The sequence below is a fragment of the Paralichthys olivaceus genome, chromosome 9 (genome assembly GCF_024713975.1).
Source record: "Paralichthys olivaceus isolate ysfri-2021 chromosome 9, ASM2471397v2, whole genome shotgun sequence".
In the NCBI taxonomy this organism is placed as follows: Eukaryota; Metazoa; Chordata; class Actinopteri; order Pleuronectiformes; family Paralichthyidae; genus Paralichthys; species Paralichthys olivaceus.
In genome coordinates, this window is record NC_091101.1 from 10,144,271 (window position 1) to 10,171,559 (window position 27,289).

At 41.7% G+C, this 27,289-nt stretch overlaps 1 protein-coding gene across 5 annotated transcripts; it reads left to right on the forward strand.

Moving 5' to 3' along the window:
* The first annotated feature begins 1,612 nt into the window (after nucleotides 1-1,612).
* On the forward strand, nucleotides 1,613-20,509 carry sh3tc2 (SH3 domain and tetratricopeptide repeats 2). 5 transcript variants are annotated; one of them, XM_069531605.1, is made up of 23 exons: nucleotides 1,786-1,925; nucleotides 5,989-6,111; nucleotides 7,839-7,968; nucleotides 8,979-9,110; nucleotides 9,720-9,847; nucleotides 10,042-10,147; nucleotides 10,388-10,531; nucleotides 11,576-11,777; nucleotides 11,932-12,005; nucleotides 12,814-13,009; nucleotides 13,267-13,403; nucleotides 13,623-13,673; nucleotides 13,772-14,085; nucleotides 14,679-14,873; nucleotides 15,128-15,988; nucleotides 16,076-16,296; nucleotides 16,384-16,550; nucleotides 16,822-16,999; nucleotides 17,080-17,230; nucleotides 17,497-17,619; nucleotides 17,715-17,865; nucleotides 17,980-18,176; nucleotides 19,073-20,509. In XM_069531605.1, the coding sequence occupies exons 3-23, from the start codon at nucleotides 7,959-7,961 to the stop codon at nucleotides 19,922-19,924; spliced, it is 4,590 nt and encodes a 1,529-aa protein (XP_069387706.1). In that variant the 5' UTR covers nucleotides 1,786-1,925; nucleotides 5,989-6,111; nucleotides 7,839-7,958; the 3' UTR covers nucleotides 19,925-20,509. The 5 variants fall into 5 exon arrangements, with proteins under 5 accessions (XP_069387705.1, XP_069387707.1, XP_069387706.1 ...); XM_069531603.1 differs by having other exon boundaries at nucleotides 7,870-7,968; XM_069531604.1 differs by lacking the exon at nucleotides 5,989-6,111 and having other exon boundaries at nucleotides 1,613-1,925; nucleotides 7,870-7,968.
* Nucleotides 20,510-27,289: the final 6,780 nt, after the last annotated feature.

Sequence of the window (27,289 nt, forward strand, 5' to 3'; positions counted from 1 at the left end):
TTCTGTTCTATGAACAAATGACACACAGTCACCTTCATGAAAAACTAAATGGTATAACCGAATGAGTCTCCTGGAAGAGTGTATGTTGTACTGGCTGTGCCCTGGTCAAAGATGATTATGGTCAATATGAATAATGATTGACAGATAAAAACTGTCTTCACCCGGGTGTATGTAGGTGCCCTGTGGGGCTGACGTGCACCGGCTGCTGATTGTGCTCTTGTGGCAGCCCTGCGTTGTGCTTTTGTCCTGTGAAACTGATGGGGCAGAAAAACAGGAAGCTTCCTTTCCTGTGCACTGAAAGCAGGAGGCCGCCGGGTCAACGCAGTGTTGTCACCGTATGCAAGGGCGCCAGTGCCCCTTGATCGACAAGAGAGACAAACATCTCCTGGTGTGTGTTATTACTGGAATGAACTCCCACACTGTTGACATCACCCCATCTCCTCTGAATGGAAATTGTTTGATTAGCACTGACAACAAACATTATAAAAACAGCAACTCTGAGGACAAATAACAACCTTTTTTGACCCACTGAGCACATGACACGACGATGTTACTGCCACACTGTGCGGCCCGATCGTCCACTCTGTGTTTTTCTGCTCAGGCTGTGTCCACTATCAGTTGCAGCGATCAGCAATAGGCTGCATTCTTCACTAACCCTCTCAATCCTTGCCCTTTGTCCTGCCACATGGCCTGGGGAAGGTACGGTGTAATGCTAGACTATTATCTCCACCCATTCCTGTCTATATGTAATTTGTTGCCATTCAATATAACCACATTCCCCTGGCTTTATCTACCTCGCACACACACACTCACACTTTTGCAAACAGAGCAGAATAAATGGTCTGTGTCCTGCAGCCGTGCATAGCCAATTGCATGATCACATGTGCAGCGCGGGGCTGATATTCTGCGTTCAGGGTGACTTTGTCACGGTGCACTGGAGGCTGGGGATACACAATCAGTTCCAGAGTTTATATTTAACTAAGCAGAGGGGGGAAAAAACCCAACCAGAAAGAGAAACACTACTGGCCTGGGGATTATTATGTCCCCTCACACAAACAGAAAATAAAAGAGTGTCAAAGATTGAAAAAAGGGGGTCACAACCATATCCTGTTGTTTTGTGCTGTCATCTAGCACATAGGGTTAAACTCTTTTAGTACATTGAGTGAAATGTTAGTGCTGTGAGTGTGACTCGATGGGCAGAGCTGTGAGTGTAAAGGCTCTGCACCTTAGGAATGAAGAAGAGTGATTCCTCAGGTATGGACAGAACAATTGTATGAACCAGCTGATTGTTTGTGGCCTAGCAGTAATCTGCTGTCCTCCCCTGCAGTGCGTCAGAAGAAACTGGTGTGACTGGTGTTGTAGAATGAGGAAATGTGCTTACGGTGCTTTTGATTCTGAATGGGTATCAAATAATTACCTGGGTAAGGTAAAAAAATAAAAAAAATAAGGTAACAATAACCTGGCCTGTTTGCACCACTTCAGTCCAGTAGAGTCATACGTTTCCACATTCTGACAGTGAGAGGGTGTGTGTGTGTGTGGAGAGAAAAAAAAGGGGGGGGCTTTACCCTAGTCCCACAGAAATGATGGGAGGAGTTAAGTGCTAAACTTCCTCAGTCAGTGACATGCTGTCTGGGGTAGACTCTGCAGCCCTCGAAGGGGCATACACACACACACACACACACACACACACACACACACACACACACACACTCTCACAGACTTACACTCTCATATTTTCTTGTTCTGCTTTTCCCTTCCTGTGCTCTTTTGGCTGACAGTGGAGAATGGCGACAGTTTCAGCAGCTGTCATGAGATACAATTCACCGGTTAAATGGTGACACACACACAGATACACAGATTACACACACATTCTGCCGCACACTTGAGGAATGACTTGAGAAGGGAGAGCTGAAGGAAACACAGAGGTAAGAGCTGTTGTTTGTTGTTGTTTGAACTTTGTTGTATGGTTTAATACTGCTGTACTTTGTACTTAGTCACATAACCATAAAGTTGCTGTCAGGCACCAGGTTGAAGGATGAAAGATACTATGTAGTTTCCTCGTCAGTAACTAGTTAATTTGTGTAAATGTCTCCAAAGTCTCCTGAAGAGCAAACAAATAGATTTATACAAGTGACTTTTCTATTTCTATTGAATTTAAGCTATAATGTGGAAATAAAAATGATCCATGAAGCCTGATGAATTTGCAGTTATGGTTGTAAAATGTTTTGCACAAATGCCGGTAAGCAACAGTGTGGGAATCTCCCTGCAGGGAGCTCTGCCCTGGACACACAGGCATGCGAGTGAGCTAACAGGAGGTTCGTCTAAACTTAGAGCCCCAAACCCCTGTCTCATATTACTCTCCACTAAGTCCTGTACTGCATACTCCAAATCTAAAAAACCCAGACTGCACTCACAGACCAACACATACACACTTACAGAGTCACAAACACCTCAAACAATCCATGCCTGGCATGCATGTGAACACAGGCGGATACCGCTGACTCCATATGTTTCTTATTAGGGTTGAATGTTATTGTCATGGACGGCCGAGTGTCACAACTTCAGTGCAGGCTTTCTGCTGTGGTTTCAGACTGTGTGGAGGTCAGTTATGGTATGCGGTCGCAGGAACTCGTCAACCCGTACTGTGGCTTCACGTGTCTGTAATCACATTGTTTCTATGAGATTTTAGTAAAGCATCAGTCCTGGAGAGGAAACGTTTCGATGCTCCAGCAGCAAGAAAACAACGGGTAGAGCCACAGGTGTTTAGCCAAGATGATAGAAGCTCACACAGCATCACCACAAATCAGACTGCACTGTTTGCTCAACAATCTCTGCATGTTTCAAAGTGGTCATCACTGAGGACAACCGCTGCCCCTTGTGCAGCTCTCGGTGCTCACAAAGGATCAGCATGTGACCACACACATCAGCCTTGAGCGGTCTGTATTTATTAGATTAGACAATCTGTTTTTTCGCTATGAGAAAACACGCAGGGGAGTCTGGCAGAGTGTGGTGAAATGCTCCGACATGACTCCGGCCTGTTTGCAGCTCAGACTCAGTCATGGCCATCCAGCCGACAAATAAACAAGATGAAGAGACTGATCTCAGACAAGGATTTGAGCCACTTTGTCTCCGCCGTGCTAGAGCAGCGGAACGGTCAGAAGAAGGATGAGGGAGAAACGTAATGCATTTTGTTTCCCAGCATGCTCAGCGATTATTATGCAGTGGCCAAGTGTGTGCAAGTCACAAAAAAGCCTCATGCGTAGAGCTTCTCTGTCTCAGGGTTAAAGTATGTTGTTTCCAACACCACGTCAAATCAGTTGGTTTGTCTTTGTTTTATTGTATTGATTCATGGGTTTAACCAATTTTGGAAGAGTATATAAAATTCCTTGAAATGAATGGAACCCTGTAAAATGTTATGACCTTTAGTTGGAAGATTAGATTTTATAGGCAAAGTGCTGCAAACTTAGGGTGTGAAATTTTAGGGCCCTTCATGAGGCAGGCTGTATTATAGGACCTGTAGGATACAGTGTTTTTGTAGCTTGACTCATAAACAAACCTCATTAAGAGTTTTTCAGATCAGTTAGGTGTCAGTCCACCACTGAGAATGACTAACCATAACAAAAAACAGCTAAATATACATCTCCTGAACAGAAAAATGTAAGAAAACACTAAGATACTTCTGTCTTCTACAGTCTGATAAAATAAGGTTTATCTGTCTATCTTAAACTAGCTCAAGTGACTTATTTATTGTATTCCAGTTTTCTCTTCCAGCTAAAATAATAAAGCTTTATATTCAATATTGAATTCTGTGTTCAAATCAGAGGGAGGTGTTTTCTCTGATACAGCAGTGAAGATGCAGCTTCCTGCTGTCCATTCACATGACATACAAAGCATCACCTGATAGTCTACTGGTTCAATTTGTTTGTTAGATGCCATAATTATGATTGAGGGAAACAACCTTACTGTACAATGTATTTAAAATGTTTCCTCTGGAGCACAATCTGTTAGTTTATGACTTTAAATCATAATATTTCTACAAAGTGGTAAAATGCAGTGACATAGTGGACAAGGCTAAAAGATTACAACATTTCATATAGGTTAAAATCATCCCAGAATAAAGACATTAAATATGCAGCAGAAGCTGAATCACAGAGTAGTGTAATTGCAACTCTTTTATCTTTTAACTCTTTTATAAAATAACATAATATAATCATTTTCAACTCCTTCTGCACATCCAGACCTTTTTTAAAATGGCTGTAGCCGATAATTGGATCATAAGAATAAATTAAGTGAAATTGTGAGGGGCTAGTTCGTGGTGATAAAACTATAAAGATTGATCACCTGAAACTGCAGTTCCTTTCCGCTTTAGGGACCTTTAGTGAGTTTCAGTTCAGTTGTTTAACTGCTATCTTAAGTGCCTGTGTTTTTCTTACCGCACTCATAGCGTTTTTTCGGCCGCAGCAGGCAGCTGAGCTGTGTTCACTGGAAAAGCATTCAACATTCACTGGACACATCTAGTTCAGGATTATGCTGCACATTGACAAATATCGCAACTAGTTTGTGAGCAATGAGCAGCTACAGGGCCAGGGACTTCCTTCATGTGAGGGTAGGGACCCACAATGGAGCAAAAAAAGAGTGAAAGTTGGATTTACATGTGACAAGTGGTCAGAAACAAGACATGTCTGTGTCTGTAGGGATTTGTAAACAAGCAACTGTTTCCTATAAGTTCACAAAGACGATTTCAAAGGCGATGATGTGTCATTGCTGTGTTAAAAAATTTAATTCTAATTGCCTAGGTTGTAATACATTATGTGTATGGGTTGTAATACATTAACTAAACATGGATACTGTCTTTAATTTATTATTATGCCACAGCCAGAACATAACACATTGCTCCCAAAGTGGCATCATGTTCTAGCACTAACCAGATGATTTGTTACTGCCTGAGTGAACACATTGTGCTGGAGCAGTACCGGCCAATTACAGAGTACTGTCATCAAACCACAGGCACACACTGTGTGTCGAAGAGAACATGATAATATCAGCTGTTTTTTTCTCTCTGAAATAAAACTAAGACATTTACTATCTGAAAGGAGCCATTGTTGATAAGGCTGTTTCCTTAGAGAAATGAAGTGTCACATAAGAGAAGTGAAGGCACATTTCACAGTCATGTTAAAGTGCTGACCCTCGTCATTGACAGCATAAAGGATCTATACTCCTTTTAGTCATGTGATGGTCTCCTGGTGTGCTGATGTCTTATTATCTCTCTTTATGTTTCCCCTCTCATGGCAGAGGGCAGAGATGTGTTGAAGTGTGTTGTGGATAAACCGATCCTTGATCTGTGCCACAACTCTCACCCCCCCCTCCCTGTGACCTTGCAGCCTGTCCCCATGTAGCATTGCCTTACAGTGGATCAGCAATACATTCTCCCAGCTAAAGACTCACTCATTGTCTTTGTGACACACATTCTGTGCATATTTTCCCTGACCCGCATACACACACACACACAACTCTCACCGAGGCCTGCCCCCCACACACACACTCATACCAGTCGCAGCGAGTGCTTTATGCATTGACTGACTAACTGGGCAGCTACCGAGGAGAGAGATGCTGGTGGGAGGAGGGAGATGCAGACAGTGAGAGACAGAGGGATTACAGATAGGAGCAGACTCAGGCAGGTATAGAAGAAGAAGAGATAAGGCTTGCAGGGGGACAGAAGAAGAGACTCATTCAGTAAACACTAACTGGTGGAGTGAGCAGGGCAGGAAAGGAAATACAGAAATAGGAAGGAAAACGGGGCTTGTCCAACAGAGAGGAAGAGAGTGAATTGTTGTTAAAGAGGCTGGGGGGGTGGGGGGACTGATTGGATGGCATTGATCTCTGGGAGCTGCCGGCTCTTGGGCCAGATGGCGTCTTGTTGCTGCAGACCGCTGCTCAACTCTTCCTGCTGTGGACCGCTCATCAAAGTCTGCCTCTCCTCCTTCACAGGTCGGTCCCAGCCTGCTCTCTGTGCTACCACAGTACCGTCATGAGACGGTCCCCTGCGCTCAGATAGACAGGAGCGTAGGTCTATGTGTATATACAACATGGGTAACATGTTTAGCCAAGAAGGTAAACAGGGCATGGTGTGTAACTGTACCATAGCAGCATAACTGTGCTCGTGTTGACCCAAGCAGTCCTGTTGGTGCTAACTGTGCTGTGTGTAGTAGGATGAACAAGAATAGGCTGTTGTCCTCTCCAGCCCTAATGTCATGTTGCTGTGTTACCAAGTTGTGTGCCCCATTGTCTTGTTGTGAATGCTTTGCCTCAAGATAACACTGTTGTGGTTGTGCACTGACAAAGCATGTTGACAATAGAGAAATGAGCCATATTAATGAAATTATTATTATGATGGGCATCATTTTATGGACAATGTTTCCTTTACATATGAAACTGTATGTCTGAAAACATGTCGCTGTGCTCTCACGAGTCAGTGGCAGGACAGAGACCGGAGGATTTTCTGATGTCATTGCAGTTGTGGGTGTGTCTGTGTGTCTTTGTGTGTGTGTGTGTGTGTGTGTGTGTGTGTGTGTGTGTGTGAGTGTTCAACGTCACTGTTTTACCTCCCCATACCCGATTAACACTCAAACTAACCAGTGACCCAGACCCCCAGTATAAACTGCTGCACCCATCCCCCCAGTGTGATTAACTCTCTCTCCCCTTCCTGGATGTCTAATTTCTTTAAAAGAATAATTCAACATTTGAATGAGAGGAAATTAATGCCTTCAATAGGAGCTTTACTCTTGCAGTGCTAGCATAGCAAAGCTAAAGACTGGAAGTCAGCACACACACACATGCACACAGCTTGACAACACAACGCTACAAGAAACGATAAATACCACAAGTTAAAGACATAATATGTAACAATTCTTTTTTAAGAAAAAGGTCTAAAAATGATCATACCTACGTTATATATTTTGTTGACATGTGTATTTATACTATCCAAAATGTTTCCAACAATTTTCAAACCCAGAGGAATCTCCGAGCTTTGCTTGTGTCTTCTATAACTTTAGACAAATGACACATGATGAAGGAAAAACACTCTGCTAGCTAATTAGTTAGGGCTAGCTATTTGTCACTCGTGATGGAGCACAATTATTAATAGCTGTTAGCTGCGTTAAATGAATACAAATTTAAAACATGCACCTGAGTCGTGTCAGGTTTTAATGTTTTCATAGATTCTCATTGGCTGTGAAGACTACTCCCATTATCCTGAGGTGCTTCATGACATCATCAAACTAGGTCTTTTGTTACTGCTTTGATATAAAGTCATATATATATATATATATAAAGTCATATATATATATATATATATATATATATATATATATATATATATATTCTGTGTTTCCTGTATCTGTATACAAAGTATTTCAATTATGACTACTATTTTGCAAGGACTCACTGTACGTGCTGGAAAATCTTAGTTGTGAAACTTTTCGACTTTCACCAAAGAAACATTCTAGCATAGGCTAACCCCCATCAAGTGACTTTTTGACACTGTGCTTTTATACTACATCGCTTTAATGTGCTTTCGGAAGTTCTGTCACCCAGTTAGGTTCCTTCTGACTTATATTATGCAAAGCCGAAATGCTGTAGTAAAGCAGCTTTAGTTTCATTTAAGTACAAACGTTGCAGAGGTGTCAATCTCCTCATCTAAATATCTGCAACACAGTGAATATTTCCCAAAATGTTGAACTATTCCTTTAATATATTTACACAATATTTGAACTGTATGAAATTTGATGTATGTCATGATGAACTGATTAAAAGGAAGTAAGTGCGCTCTCTATGTCCAGGTCCAACACTGATTTGATTTGCTTCTGACAGACATCTCTCCTGCTGAGCTGGACGCTCTCTGGAGGGAACCACCGTACACGCTTGGGGGAACAAATGATCCCTTCTCAGGGAATGACATCATGACTCAAGGTAACGTGTTTTACACAGTAAGGTTATTGTGGAACCTCTGTCACTTTATATTATCACAGACGACTCATCTGTTAGTTTGGACCACAAAGTCCAAGTGTGAGGCTGATGTAGGACGGAGCTGTGTTGTGGTCACAAACTGAGGAAGTCTTTGGGACATCCTCCCTGCACAATGGAACAATTGGGGAAGTTCATTGCCTCTTTACAGCTGTAACCATATTATAAGGCATCCACCTGACTGATATTTATAGATTTCTAACTATTGAGATCATAATGTGCGGAGGTAAAATTGTACCATAATAGATTTAACAAATCCACAGTGACAGAGTTAAATCAAACTATGTAGTGCAACTATCTTGACATCTGCCTCGGAGGTTATGTTTTCATCTGCATTTGTTTGTTCCTCACTGAGCAAGATAACACAAAATTACACAATGGACGGATTATCTTGAAACCTGGTGAACGATGTGCAATGAGTCAGGGAACAATCCACTAAATTATGGTTGGATGTTTTTGGTGCAGATCTAAATAAAAATCAAGACCATCTAATTCAAAAGTGGTTTAATACTGTTAGGCCTTGGCGGAGGTATGTGCTCTACTGAGCACCATTCTGGTCAAGACCTTAAAATCTTGTTTAATATAGAGAAACCCAACAGTTCCCACATGTATTGATTACAAAACATGCAGTTTAAAATAGAATTAAATGAGAACATTTTAGCATCAATGGATTCAGTGAAAGAATACTTGAGTTGATTTCTGTGTGGGTACATTGGGCGAGAAAAGTTGGGAACCACTGCTCTAGATAGATTAGATTGAATAGATAGATTCAACCTTTTCCTTTCCCTTGAGATGACCATTTTGATAAAATTGTTTCCACATTATATATACCTGTCTTTATCAAACAAAAAACACCCCTTAATACAGTTGCTGTTTAGCAAACACTGGCTTAACCAGCTTAGAGTGTGAGTTTTCTACCTCAGCGTGTACCGTATGTTCTCCACTTGGCCTTCCAGGTGGAGGTGAGGAGGAGGATGGTGTCGTGGTGGAGTCAGGTGAAGGAGAGGTGGAGCCTGACAGCTACTGGAAGAAGAAAGAAGCTTTCTTTAGAGGAAGTACTGTGTCACTGGGAGACAAGTTCTCCTCAGGTTAGTTTAATGACGCTCTCGCCACAGTCCATTGCCCCCTGCAGCGTACATACATCAGCCAGTCTAAACTAGTTACACTTTGTACACAGAACTATTCCCAATGCCTATTATTTTTTTGCATAATGATGAAGCACATTTCCCTGTCTACTAATGTTTTGCTCACTCAGCAGTTTAGCTCCATCCATCACATTCCCCCAGGTTCTTCCTCTCAAATGGATTTAATTGGCCACACTGAGAGTCCAGTTAGAGGCCTAATAGCTACGTTATTCCTCCAGGGACCAACATTGTGCTCACAAAGCATATGAAGGAAACATAAGTGCTCGTAGGAAATCTTTATGAACTCTTAAAAGTTTTGTCTCTTGTTTTAAGAGAAGAAAATCTTTAAATTGTTTCTCTGTGATGACAGAAAATACAATAACATATTTGTACAACTGTGGTGAATTAATTAAAAATGTGATTAGAATCACCAGTATTTTCTATTTATTCTTGTATTCTTCACACGGTCGATGATGCAACTCTATAATATTTATTTTTCAAATCTAATCTAATCAACTATTATTTGCATTGGATTTGTTAAATTAACAGAGGTGTTCTTGTCTTTTTCCTCAGAAATTGCGCTGTTGTTCACTGGGCGGAGGCGCTCCAGTGTGGATCCTGACCGAACCCTACAGGAGGCGCTGCGCACACGACTGCGAGTGGTGGAGAGCAACAGCCAGGACGTGATCCAGCTCTTTAAAGTGAGTGCTGACAAATCAGACAATATTTAGACATGTACTAGTTTCTGATGTCATAATAAAGAAGTAGGTGCACTATGATTTGATAAGCGTCTATATAATGCTATGTGATATATAAACTGTGTGTTTATGTATTGTGCTCTTTATGGATATGGATTGTTCTTCAGTACATGATAAATGAGGCTTTGTCTCTGCAGGACTTGTCTGCACGGCTGGTGTCTGTCCACGCTGAGAAAGACAGCTTTGTGCTCACATTTAAGACTGTGGAGGAAATCTGGAAGTTTTCAACATACCTAGCATTGGGTAAGAAAGCTTTGTCTTTGCTGTTCTCAAAGATTGGAAGTACTTTGAGAAAAGGTGATTCTTTTGGCCAATAAGCATTCAGAAAGCTACTGTCACTCAAATCTGTTAAAGTGTAAATATACTTCCTTGTGATAAACTTTGATCGATGCTCATTTGATCACTATTATCATCACATTGTGTAACATGGTTTGGTTGTTGGGTTGTTATATTTACTGTGGAGTTGTGTGTGCTCTTTCTCAGGTTATGTGGCTCGCTGCTTGGAGAACTTCTTGAGTGATCAGTCCTTCTGGCTGGACCCAGAGCTGCTCAGCGACCTGGAGATCAATGTGAGCGTGGATGAGGAACATCTGGCTACTCTGTACCTGGGACTTTTACTGCAGGAAGGTCAGTAATACTACTTCAGTCAAATAATGGAAGATCGAAGAGCTTTATAGGAATAGTTTGAATTAATTATTGTCACTGAATCTGTGATCCAAATAGGTTGTCATCTCTCTGACTCAAATCTGAACAATGTCTCTTTTTTGCCTTGGCTTTAAATGCAGACAATTGATGACAGGGACCATGCAGCATTTAACAGAAACCAGCTGCTGCTTTGATCCCATTACTATTAAATTGTTTTTCACTGACCCCAATTAACACTACGACAGATCCACTGTTTTTACTATAAACCATTCTGAATGTCTATAGTCGGATTACCGGCAAGGTCAGAAAACGTTTTCTGGCAGTCAAGCTGGAAAAGCCTATGTTCAGGCAGAGGGGGAGGAAACAGAAGCGGAGGAAGTGAGCAGGGCTACGCGCTAGGCTTAAGGCAATGCTCCCTACATGTGTTTTTACGACAGGTGACAGTGGAAACAATACCGCTTTTGTCCACAGAGGCGCCAAAATTTAACGAAAAAAGTTCCTTGTAGGAGCTTTAATGTAAAGCCCATGCTTTAATGAAATGTGCTTTATTATACTCTACTGTAAAGTTCTAATTACAAGTAAGGTATGTGATTGGATTTTTACTTTATTCTTATGATTGTATAATTGAATAAGTTAGAACTGGATGTCACTGAATTTGAGTAATTAGTTATTTTTTCTGTTCTATAAAATTAACAGCTAAAGCAAAACTGTTATACCTCTGTGGCTCCTAGAATGAGTATTGATTCCCTCCTGCCTGGTCTACCCAGATTTATTTCGCCTGAGCATTTCCCAGAGGCAAAAAGCTTCATGGAAATGTATATAGGACTGCAGTGCTGGCAAATAGTGATGGGAATTACATTATGGGAGGTCATAAAACATCCATCATTTGCAAGTGACTGAATTAGGGTGCAGCAGCTCTGCTGTTGCCATTTTGCTAAACCACTTTTTGAAAACACTTCAGGTGTCTGGGTAAGCATGTTGGCTGTGTCTCTCTGCTGATGTGTGTTTATGTGATTCACTTCGCAGGATCCTTCTTTGCAAAGGCGCTATTTACGAGAAGTGAGCAGTATGAAGAAGAGGAAGAACAGCTGTCGTTCAAAAAGAATGACTTGCTCATGGTAAAGGACACAGGCCAGGACAACATGCGGGAGGGCACCATGCTCTCTACAGGAAACCATGGTCTGGTGCCAGTTGATGCCATGCAGCCACTACCCTACCCCTTCTACCAGTGAGTCACTGTGTTCCTTACATTCCTTGATTTAGAAACAGTAAGACTAACACATTCTCCTGTCAAAATGTTAGGCTGATTGAACTGAGCTGAACAGAAATGTATAAACGTCAATGGGCACAGAATCATTAATCTGTACTTCCTGTTTGGTCAGGTGGTTCCTGAGGAAGTATCCAGGCTCTGCTGGATGCTCGCCAACAGAAAAGGAACAATTTGAACATCCAATCGGTAATGCCGCACACACATATACAGAACTATATGTTTACAGAGAAGACTCACTGTGCTGGATAGGCACTGCAATGTAAGCTGTTGAAATGTGTGACAAGACAGGTTTGGCTCATGAAAAACCACAGACTGTATAAAAAGAGAGACAACTTGATGGCTCACCCAAAGTGAAGCCAGTGTCTCAATCACCACCTGATGGCTGGCTACAGCATAGGTCATATATCCCAACTCATCCGTGTTAATCGATGGGACCTGGAACTAACTAAAAAGCAAACAACTTTTTTTCATAGATGGCTTCGTCTTTTTCAGTAGTTCATATCACAGTTTTCTTCCAGTGAGTTTGGTTTTAATGAATGATCATCTATGAATGGAGAAATAAACTTGATTTCCCCATTTTGTGCTGTGATGCGCTGCTCTGCATCTAATTACATTTATAAATACTTAGATATATACATTTACACTATATAGTGATTAGTGAGTGATTTCGGACACAACCTCTGGTTCAAAAGGTGCAAGATGGCAGCGCTTGTATCCGGTATAGTTTGGCTTAATTTCTGGCCTTTTTACGGTCTTTGGTTTGGTTTGGTTTGGCTGCAGCCTTAACGTTTATCTCAGTTATGCTCTTATCAAAGTGTCACAACAGGCAGCTGTTTTGAATTTATAAAAATGTACTATTAAAAAATTCATATAAATAAGGTACTGTATAAAAGCATTGAATCGTATCTACACATTCCTGATCAGACAATCTGTTGTGTGATTCTGCTCCTCAAGAAGTCTCATATCTCGTGTTTGTCCTCATCATACATCACAGTCACAGGTTCCTGTGTAGCAGTGGTTGACTACTGTCCACCGGGGCCGGATGAGCTCCAGCTAAACCAAGGTGACGTTGTAGAGGTCCAGGGTCTGCTGGTCCGAGGTCTGGGCGTGTTCATAGGAACGAACACATCCACAGGACGCACTGGTTTTATACAGAAGGCCCACGTCAAGCCTATGGACACCATGCCCCTGTAAGATGTCCCTTTTTTGTTGTTGTATAATACATGATGCAGCATTAGCACACTGGTCTGATGATGTTGTGCATCATTTCAACTCTGAAGCGCTTTATCTTGATCAAATCCACATTAGCTACCTCTTAGTTATTGTCTTTCACTAATCTTTGATGAAATCCCATTTACCGTAGCTGCAGTCTGGACATTTTGAATTGGGCGAAGACGTTGGGGGAGACAGCTGAGATGATAATGCTGCCTTTGTTTCTCCTGCACAGAGACGAACAATTGGTCTTTCTGACAGCAGAGGAGAGGGCCAGCCTGGCTCAGGTTAACCCGTGCAGCTCTGAGCCAAGTGACTGCGGCCTGCTGGAACGACTCTTCTCATCTGACATCAGCTCTGTGTACAGGCTAGGTAAAAACAACAACTGATCAAGAGATACTCAAAGGACGGGGTTGTGCCAGAACCATAACTGAATCATAGGTCACATTTTGTATTTAATGTGCAGCTGATGTTTGTTTCTTACATAGTTGCTGCATTTATTCTGAGAGTGACTGAAACTGGACAGTGTTTCCAGCTCCACTGCCAACTGGAAAAGTGATGCTTAAATTGATTTACCTTGTGTGCCTCCAGACAGACTGGACGAGACTGACTTCCTGTATATTAGGAATCAACCAAGACACGGTAATGCTTTACAAATCATAGAGGTTTGTAAAAACCTCACTAGATGTCTTTGCTTTGCACTTACATTCATATATACTGTTTCTTTCCTCTCCTCATAGATCATAAGGTTTCTTCAAACACGCGTCAGAGTGTCCTTTCAGAGCGGAGTGAGAGAAGCGGAGGGACGCCCCCGTACCACTCCTCCCCACGTAACTCTCTTTCTCTCTCCTCTCCCCGCTTGTCCCTCTACCGCTCCCAAAACCCTCTGCCCCATGAGGGCGAGCACCTGTCCTTCACCCTGGAGGACACGTTCAGGGAGCTGGACGAGTTCCAGGAGGATCCACCTCTCTTCTCAGAGGAGAACAGCTGGGAGGGGGAGGAGTCTGAGATCAGTGACCCCACGCTGACCCTGCTCAATCGTGAACACTTCCAGGTCAGCAGAATCTCAGTTCAAGACCTCATTAATAATTGAAGCCAAAATACTTTTTTCTTTCTTGCTCTTTAATTTTATGTCTGTCCTAGACATTTGCAACAGCCTCTCCAGCACCACCTTCAGTCTTATTTTCAACTAATTCATAATTGTATGGCCTGTAACTCCTAAACCTTTTTAATTACCAGAAAACATTTCTCTCTTAGTATTTAGGTCCTCAAACAGTTTAAAAATATTATGTGGAAAATTTGACTTATATAATTCAGTTTCTAATCAAATAAAAGCATTTTCCTTTAATGTGTAATTTAATTATGCAGTGAAAAGACAAAACAAGTCTTGTCCCAACAGAAGCCCACTTCTTTTTATCCATCAAAGTCATCATACAATTATCTAATTACTTTTCCCGTTTTGTCAACCAGATCACATTTTTACAATCTTTGAAAAAAATCTCAGCTTCACCACTGAAATTAACCACTATTTCCACTTTGGTTAAATTTACATTTCCAGTCTCACTAAGAGAAGCATCTTTGGGATTATTTTAAGGATAGCTATAATTGCACTAAAGTTAGTCACTGCCTGTTTGTTATTTTTTCCAGGAGGACTTCCTGCCTCTGTATGACCTGCAGTATTCCTTCCTGTGGGTGACCTTCAGTGGTAAGACGGAGGACGAGCTCTCGGGTCACCTCGAGAGTGTCAGGGAGTGCGCCAAAAGGATGGGCATGCACTGGGCACATCGCCGGGCATGCTTTCTCCTGGGAAGGCTCTGTGCCAGAAAACTAAAGCTCTCACAGGTTTGAACTGACAGTTAATATAAATTATCAATATGCAATAGCTTGCCATTAATATCACTGAGGTAATATTAATAAAATAGATGTGTAATATATCAATGACTACTGCAGGTTATTTTGCCTATAAAGGACAATAAAGTGAAGAATATTTAGGACTGTACTGTATATTATTATTAGTCATATTTCAATTATTTTTTAGTCTGTGCTGAAAAGCAGTCTTAAATAGATTGAACAGACCCTACATGTGTTTCCCTCAGGCACGGGTATACTATGAGGAGGCTCTGAGCATTTGTGTGGACAGTTTCTCCGACATGCCACTCCTTGTCGCCCTCTTCACAAACCTCACCTCCATCTACCTGAAACAGCGCATGACAGACAAACTGCCCCAGACTCTGGAGAAGGCCAGCGCTCTGCTCCTCTGTCTCCCTGGCCACACCTTTACCTCCACAGATGAGGTGGAGCTGCTCAAGCTGCTCCTGAGGAGATCGGTGGTGATGGGGGACAAGAGCCTGGAGGCACGTGTCTGCTACCTCATCTCCAGCCTCTTCCTGCTCCTCAAGAAAACAGACGACGCTCTTCCCTTTATTGAGAGACTCCAGTTTCTTTCTGTCTCTCTTTCTGCTGTTGAGGGGCAACCCATAGTCCCCCTGGACCTCAACTGGCTCTTGAGCTGGCTCTATCATCGTAAATACATGCCTTACTTAGCGCTGGCCTCTCTGAGCCTGGACTCCAGACAAGACCACTCCCTCCACGACGCCTTCCAGAGGATTGAGTTGTTTATCAGGAACTCTGTTCGCCTGAATCCGTGCTGGAAGGAAGGAACCTCCTTGCTCCCCGCCCAGATTGTGGTTTACCTTCAGCAAGCCTTGGCTCTAGCTGAGCAAGGGGAGGACATGAAGACCCAGAGGGACCTGTGTTTGGGCTTGGCCTCAGTCTACCAGCAGTACAATGCTCTGGACAAGGCGGTACGCTGTGCTCAACAAGCTGTGGAGATGGGCGGCTACATTAATGAGGAGGAGGGCTTTGAGGCCTCTGTGCTGCTTGGGTGGCTGCTGGTGTTGACAGGACAGGCTGAGAGGGCCCAGAGTGTCCTGCAGCCACTGCTCACATCACTTCAGGTACAGCTAATGCACACAAACATCACAGAAAAAACTGTCACTATCGGTTCCTTTAAATGAACGCCATGTGTGTGCATCTCTCTCCAGGGTACAGACAGCCCCACGCAGCGAGGGGTGATCCACAACCTCCTGGCTTTGTGTCTGAGGCGACAGGGCCGTGTCCCGAAGGCAGGATGGCATCTCCACTCAGCCCTGATGATCTCCAGGGAGAGTGGGAATCAGAGGAACCAGGCCCTGGCTCTTGCCAACCTGGGCTGCCTAGCGCTGGATGTAGGGGCATCATGGGTAGCAGAGCGTTTCCTCGTCAGGTCAGATATCTGCCTTACTGTGTGTCAGAGTAAATGTAGACAGGGGGCGCAAACACTTATTCACTGTGATGGTAATTGTATCACCAGATCAATGCACCTTTTTCATGAGCTGTGGGAGAGCCCCACAGACGAGGAGCACGTTCAGACCTACCTCTGGCTGGGGCGGAGCTACAAAGACAGGGGGAGGAGTCAGGATATCAGGGCGTGCTATGAAATGGGACTGCTAATTGCACTACAAGCCAGAAACCTGCACAGTAAGTACTGTACATGTAAAGTCAGATTAAAGTTCCCTCACTGTACATTGTTACTCCTTCTGACTAATCGAACTAAAACAGTGGCCTCCCCTTAAACCCTTTGGAAAAAAAAATTGATTTCTGGTGGAATGTAACAATGTAACTGTGACACCATCTCCAAATTCTCTCAAATTAAATTTTTACTGCAATTCTTTTTTAAGAAAGAATATTACGCTGATGATGATGCAATTCTCAGGAACCATTGGTGACACGTTTGCTCTACGTCTCATAGGTCAGATGGTGGTGGCCAAGGTGCTGAGCCGGCTGTATGCCGACATGCTGCTGTACGGTCAGAGCATCGTCTACTACGAGCACTGTGTGTCTGTGTCCAGGCAGCTGAAGGACAAAAGGCTGGAGGGGGAGTACCTGGAAATCCTCAGCAGCCTCTACCTGTCACTCAACACAGAAAGGTGAGTGTCTGCCTCTCCTTAGCACTCATCCTCTTATCTGTGATTTTTATCCATTTTTTTTTCTGTTTTGTGTGTTGCAGATCATCTCGTAAGTCGCTGGACTACACCAAGCAGAGCCTGAGGATTTCTATCGATTTGGGCAAGAGAGAGGAGGAGTCAGAGACCTGGTTACAAGTGGGACGTATATATTATCTCATTCAGGAAGACGAGCTTGCTGACATGTACCTGCAGGTGAGGAGAAGGGAATAGATGACAGTCTGTATGTGGAGATGGAAGACAAGTCTCCACTTCCTCTCGTTGTACAAAAATGAAGCTAAAATATCTCAGGTGGCTGCAAGTTTGGGAGCTGTCATGTATTCCATTTATATATATATACATACACACTCTTTGAATGAAGTTACATGAAGGATAAGAGCATTGTTCATAAAAACAATCCTTGTTTCTTAGCAGCAATGACTTTCATTCTATATTGACTGACAGTGCAATGTGATTGACAGGCAGCAGTGAAGACAGCCCTGAGGATGAACGACCCTCACTTTGCCATGAGCATCTATGAGGAGGCGGGAGACGTTTACTTTAAAGGCCACAGAAATCAGATGGCTTCCCTGCCTTTCTTCAGGGTAAGAGGACGCAACATATTTATCTGAAACCTACAATGTCAAACGCCGCTTGACATCGCTGATCTAATTCGACAAATTATTCACATATGATTCAGGACGGCAGTCTGCCATTTGCGCGCAGCATCAAGGACATCCACTCAGAGTTTCGACTGCTGAGTAAACTGACTGAGCTGTTGATGAACCAGGGGGAGCAGGAGGAGGCTCTGCAGTACGCCACCTTGGCCGTTCAGGTCGCCAGCAACACAGGTACCAAACAGAAGCGTGGCCTCAAGTAGAGTCAGCACATTAGGTCTGTTAGTTCAAAGAAGATGTGGAGCTACCTGGTGTAGCTGATATAGGCCTTTCGTTGTTTTTCCTTAGCTGTGCGTGTGAATGAGAGGACAGCCTACCACCGACTGGCCACAATCTATTACAGCCTGCAGCAGTATGAGATGGCAGAAAACTACTACCTCAAGTCCCTGTCCCTCTGCCCCCCAGTCCTGCAGCACCCCACACAGGCTCGCTATTACACCAAGCTCTACTGCAGACTGGGAAATATCACCCTGCACAAACTGAAGGTACAGGGGATGATTATATTTCTGAGCTAGAGTTGTATGAGCAAAGAGAATACATGCAAAACATTTTTTGTTGCACAAATATAATCACAAGATTTAAATTTGATAAATCAACTGAATGTAATTTATCTCAGGCATTAGATGCCTTTACTTTAATGTCAGTGATCTAATACAATCTTAAGGAAATGCTCAGTAGAACTAAAACTAAAATAATTTTTTTCTTGACTAAAAGTAAATATATTTAGTTCATATGATTAAAAGGAAAATACATGTTAAGCAAATATTTTCTTTTTTATTAACACAACAGAAAACTATGAATGAACTACAATGGCACTCAAATAGGTCCAATAGTCCCCTTATTTTTTGGGAATCTGCACCAAATTGCACACTCGTGATGTTTTAATTATTATGAAGAATTATTCTCTGAGAAATCGCCTGATCTTCCAAAATCCTGGGATCTGCCCCCAATCAGGACCAAAATTGTATGGATTCTTCTTTGGGTCAAGCCTCACCCCCTCCTCAGGATTTCATGGAAATTGGTCAAGTAGTTTTTTCCTAATCCAGCAAATAAACTAACAAACACACACAAAAATATAATCTACTTGGTAGAGGTACTAAATATATTCTCACTAAACTGTGAGCTATTTCCTCTTTTAAGGGTACTTTTCCTTTATGATGCATTCATGAACTTTTCTGTGTTGGCCAAAAAGAAAGAAAACACTCTTTTTTTGCATGTCCTAATGAAAGGCTTTAGATCTTGGCAGAGCAACAGCGTCGTTGTCTTTACTGTCATCTGGTTCTTTTAACAGAAAACATTGGGGATCAAAAAGTAAACCTTCATATTTAAAGATGAGCGTTTGATTTCAATGAGACCTGTTCTGACTGTGCTCTCTGTCCAGGATGCTTTTGATGCAGTGGGCTATTTCCATTTGGCTCTGGCAGCAGCCCTGGAGGATGGCACTCACCCAGAGGCCCTGTATGTGGTGTACATGAAGCTTGCAGAGATCCACGGCAACCACATGCCCGACGCTCAGCTGTGCCAAGTGTACAGAGACAGAGCCCAGAGTCTGAAGAGAGTGCTGGTGGGAGAGGAGGGAGGGGACCATGCAGGCACCGAGGCCGGTCAACAGAGAGAGCAGGACTTGGAACGTAAAGACAGTTTGAATAAGAGAAACTACATCTTCGATTCTATACCTGAAGAAGAAATGTATGAACTAAACTCGGCCCCGAGAACTTGCACGAGGCATGTGGACAAAAATATCAGTTGTATAGACACTAATATTGGAGATGCTCATGGGAAAGACGATCACAATCACCATCTCCCTGACACATACCCTAATGTGGACAAGTGTGAGACAGACACCATTGCCAGTCAGTCGTACAGCGACAGTACCTTTACTGAATCTTTTGATACAGCGAAGGAGCAGATCTCTGACTCCAGCAGCTCCACCGACACTTTGCAAACTCCGAACTTTGATACTGACCACAGCACGCCCAGTCAAATACCTGCTCATCCCACCAGTGACATCACAGGACACATGGATGCTAGAGACACTGATCCTGATATTCAGGGTGAACAAAACACACATGCTTGTGCAGATCCTGTTCAAAAAGATGTCAGCGCTACAGACATGCAGCCTGATGCTGACCACATGGAGTCTGTCAGCAGGAATCCAGATCAGACTGTGAGTGTGGAGGACTCCACAGAGAAAGATCATTCTGAGTCTGGAGACACAAACACGTGGACTTAGGTGTCGTCTACATATAACTGCACTTTCTCTTCTTCGCTGACATTTCCTTCGTTTGGTCACACGTCTCCTGACCATCGACCTGACTACAACGTTCCAGCCACATGGCACTTATTAAAGATGATGTCAATACTGTAAAACTGTCAGAGATTTAGTTGATTCAAAGCATGTGCCTTTTTGTATGAGATATGCTGTGGTTATCACAGTGCACTGTGCTCCTAATATATGATTTCTCTATTTTATTTGTATCTCTGGAAGATATGACTCAAACATAAAGAATGTTATTTTGAGTGCTTTTTGTTCATTTGAATGTGAGACAAATAGTGGCCCTCACGAAAACACATTGACCAAACAGTCAAAACAATCTTACTGGCAGCTAATATAATTAATAGTTTATAAACTTTGATATGTGTAGTTTTAAATCCATATTACTAAAACTGGTTTATTTGTTGGGGACTGTATTCTTCTAAATCTACACATTCGCTGTGTGAGCTAGTTTTAAAGACAGCAGGATGGTGTATGTGGACTCGACTTAAAAAAGAAAGTCACTTCCCACATTCAGAGTAATAAAGGAAGATGTCACCTGTTCGCTGCTGTGTTTTTAATCACTTTGGACAACAGTGGCGCTCTAGGACACAGAGTCATGAGTTATCCCAGACTCTGACTGCAGGAAATATTGAGATCAATTCATTGTTAAATTTAAATTATTTATAATAATGAAATATAATATATATTAAATAATTTGTTTATATTAAATAATGTATATACAGTGTACAATAACATTTTGATATATAATTAATAGCTTTATACGTTGCAATTGCAAGATGTGTTGAGCAAATTGTTTTATGTGAAGTTTGCATCATTTCCCAGTAGTATTTTAAAAGTTTTTTTATACTTAATACACACATTTAACAGGTTATTTGCAAAAAGTGTTTCCTTGGTGACCAACCCGAACATGACATGAGTACCTTTACTTAGAGTCACACAATCAACATTTGTGCCAGGGAGGATTAACTGTTTGAGTTCTCTCAGCTGGTCAAACATTCACCAGTGAAGTTTTGGTTGTAGCTTTGACAGATTTTTGTATCTGTGTTGTGATACACAGTAAATAACAGAGTTTCTTGAAGGAAGGCGATAAACTTCAGCAGAACAAACTGCCATGGGGCGACCGAAGAAGACATGATCAACCTCATTTTGGAGAAGAGCACAAGTAAGCTGAGAGAACGTTTGGTTCTGTTTGTACTGCAGGACTTAGACTTAGAAATCTGATCTCCCAGAGTATGAAGCAGAGATATTAAGGAGTCATGAGTTTAGTTTGGTCATGTCTTCAAAGTACCACATGAGAGAGCCATTACATTGATTTTGTGCTTTGCTGTGAAAGCCGTCATGTGGTGTTGTTCCTCATTTGAGCCAGAGGTGGGCAGTGAAAGACAACATCTGGCTGCAGCCTGCATTGCACAAGCTGCAGCAGCCTCTTAAAACAGGTGAGAGAGAGAGAGGCGCAAAGAGGAAAAGATGAGGACAGTCCCATTTTGTTCCTGGGTTCAAATCAACATCAACAATGACACAGAGCTTCCCATTGTTCAGAAAGCTCATGCATGAACCTGTAAGACAAAGTTTTATATTAATATTTCACTTATTTCCTTATATGGTGGATTTTTGTATATACACAGTACGCAGCAGACAATGGTCACAACTGTTTTCATGTCCAATAGTGATCCAACCAGACCCTCTCTTTCAAACATATCATTTAAAAAGAAAGAAAGACAGAAAAAACTGTGTGATTTTTTTTTTGCAAAAGAACATTTGATTTATTTTGGTTGTAAAATGGTTGTGACCTTTTAACATGATTATCTTGAAAACTACATGTTAGCAGAAACGTCCAGGTCAAACATGACATGTGTTACACCATTCCAGAACATTTAAATATTAAATCATTAATCTGAAAATAAAAATGTTTTAATCTGCGGAAAGCAGACGTGTGTACGTAGACTAGCAGAATAGATCACTCACAGTAATGTCATATTTTGACCTCGCCAGAACATCCAGGAAGGAAACATTCACATTGGAACTCTTTTTGAAACATAGGTCTATGTGACGTCGTGATAGGAAGTTCAAACAACAGTCCCTCAACTTCAAAATGTTTGCTGGGATGTCACAAATTGAAATGGCAGAGAAAAGCAAGGAAGTAAAAGTGAGAGTTCAGGCGAGGGCGAAAAAAGAGAGACTGCTGTGGATTAGATTGTTGTAACCCAATGAGCCAAAGGAAGGAATGCTTGCATGCATGATCTGCATGTTAATGTTGAAGGGCTCCTGCCTTCAGCCCACAGGCGTTAGTTTAACACAGGCTGAAAAGTCCAGTTGTGCCAAAACAAGCACTGAATTATTCCTCCTGTGTAAGCCTTCACATGGTTACTGTTAAACCATGTGGAGACAAGTTTATGCTCTGCTCTCTGTTGAATAATTGAATGGAGCCACAGAAGCTCCTTCACATCAGCAGCAAAAAAGCTGAAATTCTCTCTCGTGATCCCAAAAAACAATTCCCATAAACACTATGTGTGAAACCCTGAGAGCATACAGCTCCATTTTAACTCTCATTTGTTTGCAAGAGAGCAAATGTAAAAAAAAAACTGCCAGGAAACCCAACAGTAATGTGACTTCATGAATAGTCTGTTTCATGAGAGAGTTTTTCCTATGACTTCCTCCTAAAACAAAGGGAATGTTTGTTCCTTTTCTCTGAGATAACATTGTCAGATAAAAAAATTTAAAAAAACAGCACGTATGCGAGAGAGCTACAAGCAAGAAGGCAGCATGTCAGGTTTAGAATACGTTTTGTATTTGAGAAACTTGCTTTCTCTTCATTCTTCTTTAGTGCAAAAACACATAGGAGCTCTCGTTACATAAAGTTTCCATTTTGGCTGTGTAAAACTGCTAATCCTACAAAAATGGTAGAGAGAGACCTTTTTCTTTCTTGACCAGGAACAGGTCAGAGCCCAAATGCTGATAACTCACAAGGACAGGAGACAAAGTTTATTCATTTTGACTTAGCAAGTCAGCCTAAGAGTAAGGCAGTCAAAAAAGGCAAAGGTTCCAAAACATAAAAAGCAAGGTCAAAGACACAAAACAAATGAGAGGGAAAAAACACACTGGAACACTCACAGAAAAACTGATGAGGCCAACTGGCGATCAGTAAGAGGGAACACAGAGATTAAATACACATGTTGCTATGACTCAGGTGAATCTAATAAGATTGCGAAAGGTGAACAAAAAAAGGAGGGAAACCAGACAAGAACAGCTAGTTTAGTGAGAAAGACACACAGGGAAATAAAGCTTCAAAGTAAACAGGTACTCAGGTAAATAACTCAGCGTGCCGACAAAGATATAAATGCAAATACAAGGAAAACAAGGAAAAAGACACAAAATAAAAAGCCCATTCAACAGAAAGTCTTTCAAAACGTTCCAGAACAGAAACAGTTTCAAACAAAGTTCACAAAAAAGGTGCAAGAAGTCTCCAAACTGGGACAGAATCGTGTCAATTTTCCAGAACTATGTCCCAATTCAGTGTCTGCTTCATTAAGGGGACGCACAGGCAGAGCTGAAATGAGACATTCTCGTCTACAGAGGTTTTCTGCCATCACGTCATCAGCTTGTTGCTGTTGCCTGGCAACAGAGCTGCAGTTGCAGTAGAAAGTTTAAATGCCCCTGGGTTTTTTTTGTCTCGTTTTTACATGTGTTCTACAAGCTGGTTAAGTAGAAGTGTCGCTTGTCGGCACCATTGGCCTTCTGAAAAACAGTTCTGAAGCACAATGAATCCTGGGATCGGTTGGGCCAGGAAGGATATCCTGATGCAGCCTTAGTTTCTCAGAAACAAAAGATCGCATTTCTCGGCTGCATTAGATGGAGACTACAAAATGGGAAAGTCTAATAGCACTGCTGTGATGCAATCGGATTTCAAATGCCTCTGAAGGATGCATCCCCTGAATTATTACACACACCAGATGTGCTGGCGGAGAGTTGTGTGTGTGTCCTACAAGCAACAAGGTGTGAACAAAGGGTCCAACACAAAAGCAAAGACCTGGTGACATCAGTGAGTTACAACAGTGCTTCACTTCATAGTTTAGCCAGATAAGGAATGACAAAAAAAGACCACACCACATTGTTTTTAGGTTAAATGGAAAAGCCACTACTGTCTTCAGTATGACAGAAGAAGGAGTAATATCAGCAGGTGAAGAGGGTCAAAAAGGAAAGTGACAAATGACAGAGGATCCAACAACATGATGGAAAGAATCAAAGCCACAGCTGTGTCTGGATGGACTCGAAAATGGAATGTGCTGTACTCAACAGGCAAGATACTAACACTGACTTACGATGCTTTGGTTACTGTGTTGAAGTGTCCTGTGACAAATGCTCTGCTGCATAGTTTAGGACCATAGAGGGTATTTAAATATGGACAAAAGAGATTTCACGGATACGTGTGCTGCCTTCTTGCAATTCAGTCTCATCTCTCAACCATGATGTTTCATTTTTATAGCATCAAATAACTGAATAATACATTTGGAAAGACAATAAGAACAATAAGAAAGACCTGAGAAGACATAATCCATCTTTGAAAAAACTTTAATAAATGTGTACTTTGACTTTTTAGTTTGGTCCATGTCCCATCCCCTAACATGACGGAGGCTGGGTTTATAAATACTGATGATTTGGCTTCACTGTCTTGGAGCCGTCATGTTGTCCATCTTTATATCCCGTATGTTTAGGAGACATGCTCTGCCACGCTCTGCCCCTCTCCATCACTCCTCTCATTCCCTGAAGATAATAACTGACTCCTTCACTGTGTTAATACATAAATGATTTATAACATCAACACACTGCTTAGTTTCTGGTTCATCCTGTCATGGGAGATTGGAGAGTGTGTGAGTGCTCTGTAATATTAAGGAAAGGTTACTGTCCAAACAGTATATCTATGCTGGCCAAGCCCTTGTATAACCTCCTGGAGATGGAGGTGAAAAACTACAGGGGCTTGTGATTAATGTTTGTATCACAGTATTAACTACAGATTTTCAAGTTGATAGCATCTGTCTCTCCTCAACAGCCCTAACCTCAATATGAAGCTGTAAATATCTGCACTGTTACATGGGTTTGATAACGGATAATCTTTTAAGTATTCAACCTTTTTATTTTATCTACAATGTGGTTAATGCTTATTAAATTGAATCAGATTTTCTTTGCTCCAATTTTATCTAATTCAAAACACAGGCATTGCAAAAATACTGCAGTCTGGCTTTCTACTGAAAAAATAATGGCGCCATGACAAGTATGAGCAAACACCTCATCGTAAATCGAGAAATTTGTGTCCATTTGTGTGATACGGTGTCAGCTGCTGACACGAGTCTGATGGAATGCACTGGCCACGCTGGAGTAAGATGTGTTTTAAACACAACTCAAAGCTTCCATTTCACATGCTGTGCTCCTCTGTTGAGTCAGGACTTCACTGCTGTATACTTCTTTTCTCACTGGACAATAACCATAAGCCCACGGTGAGACCACACACACTTAGACACATTTGTTGTTGTTTCCTCTGCCCTCAAGCCTGACACTACATCCATATCCAAGGCACCATATTAGGTTACTCAACTGACAAGCATCTATGTCTCTTATCTAACAGTGGGAGCATGACAAGGAATTCTGGGGGAGATGACTGTGGTGTCAAAGAGATAAAGAGCATTTACATGGCTGTGACAGTTCAGGACGAGGAATTTCTGCACTTGATGGGACACTGCAAAAAAATCATACTATCGTTAATCTCTGCATTTGTGTTTTTTTTTATTGTTACAAACTGTAAGATTTCCCATTACATTAGACGAAAACGTTTTTCCGATCAAACCAGCCCATGTCTGTTTATTTATGAGGAAGTGATGACCTAAACTGTTCCCATTATAGTCCAGCAGTGTTTGAAGTTGAGATAACAAAGAGGGGCAAGGTTAATATAAGCTTTCCATTGAAAGAATCCCAATCGGTGATGGAACTTTAAAGCAGGGATGGTGTCAGTTGATAAATTCGTCAAAAGTAAGTTTCCTGAATCTTTGTGCACAATATGCATCAAGTAGTAAACACCCCTTAAACCAAACAGCCCTATACTGCAGTATTACATGGCATTAGGGTTGGCTACAGAAAGGTGTAAAAATGACAAAGCAACAAATAAAATTGCTCACCATTAAGAATACAATACACTGGAGCTAGGTCTAAGTCAAATTGATTACTTGTAGATAAATTACATCAGTTATTTTGTCAGATAATTGAGCCATAATAGGACAGAAAGAAGAGGACAGAGATTATAGGCACATTTTAAATGGTATTATTACACTGCAAACTCTGTCTCATCGGTGTTGACGTGCCCAAAGTCAGCTACTGACAGCAGCAACATGGAGAAAATAGGTTAATACTTTTAGAAACATGAAGTTGACACTTGAAATGTGTGTGTTGTGAGCTAAAAGTATTAGCTTACAACGGACTGTCTGCACTTGACGTATTCTGTGACCACCCTTACACTCAGTTAAAAAATCATCTTGACCTGATGTAAACCAAAGCCAGAATGCATTTGTCATCATAGAAAACCACCAACAGATGTATGCAGCTTTGAGTGTAAGCTTTGAGTTGCTGCACCACTCTACACAAATACACTGGACATGTGTTATCCTCCTTTGGTCTAAAACATCAGGAGCCACTTAAACCTCATTAATGTCTAAATATGCAGCAGGAACAAGTGGGTATGAGAGGAGAAATAGAAAAGTAAGAAATAAACACAACTAGAATTACTGCCCTGTGGTTACATGGCCTGCCTACCTACATTTTTTTGCCAGGCTCATATGATGTCACCATGACCTTTGACCTCCAAAATCTAATCAGTTAATTTGTGAGTCTAAGTGAACATTTGTGCCAAATTAGAAAGATTCTCAAGAGGCTTGCTTAAGAGTTGGTGAGGTCACAGCGAACTTTACCCTTATACCTCCAAATTCTAATCAGGTCATCATTGAGCCCAATTGAATGTTTGTGTCAGATATAATGGAATTCCCTATTGGAGCTCCTGATATATCAAATTCACAAGAACATGAGGTAACCTTGACCTTCAACATTCAACCACCAAAATCTAATCAGTTCATCTTTGAGTCTAACTGAATATTTTTACCAAGTTTGTAGAAATTCCCTCCAGGCGTTCTTGGGATATTTTGCAAGAACCTTTTATTTCCTTGAAAAAAGTGCCTGGGTTCTACAAACTTGGATGAATCGGGGCTAAAGTTAGATTTTTCTGTGTGGTAACCATTTGAGCCATCATCTGTCTTTTTAGCAAAAACGAAGACGACATGG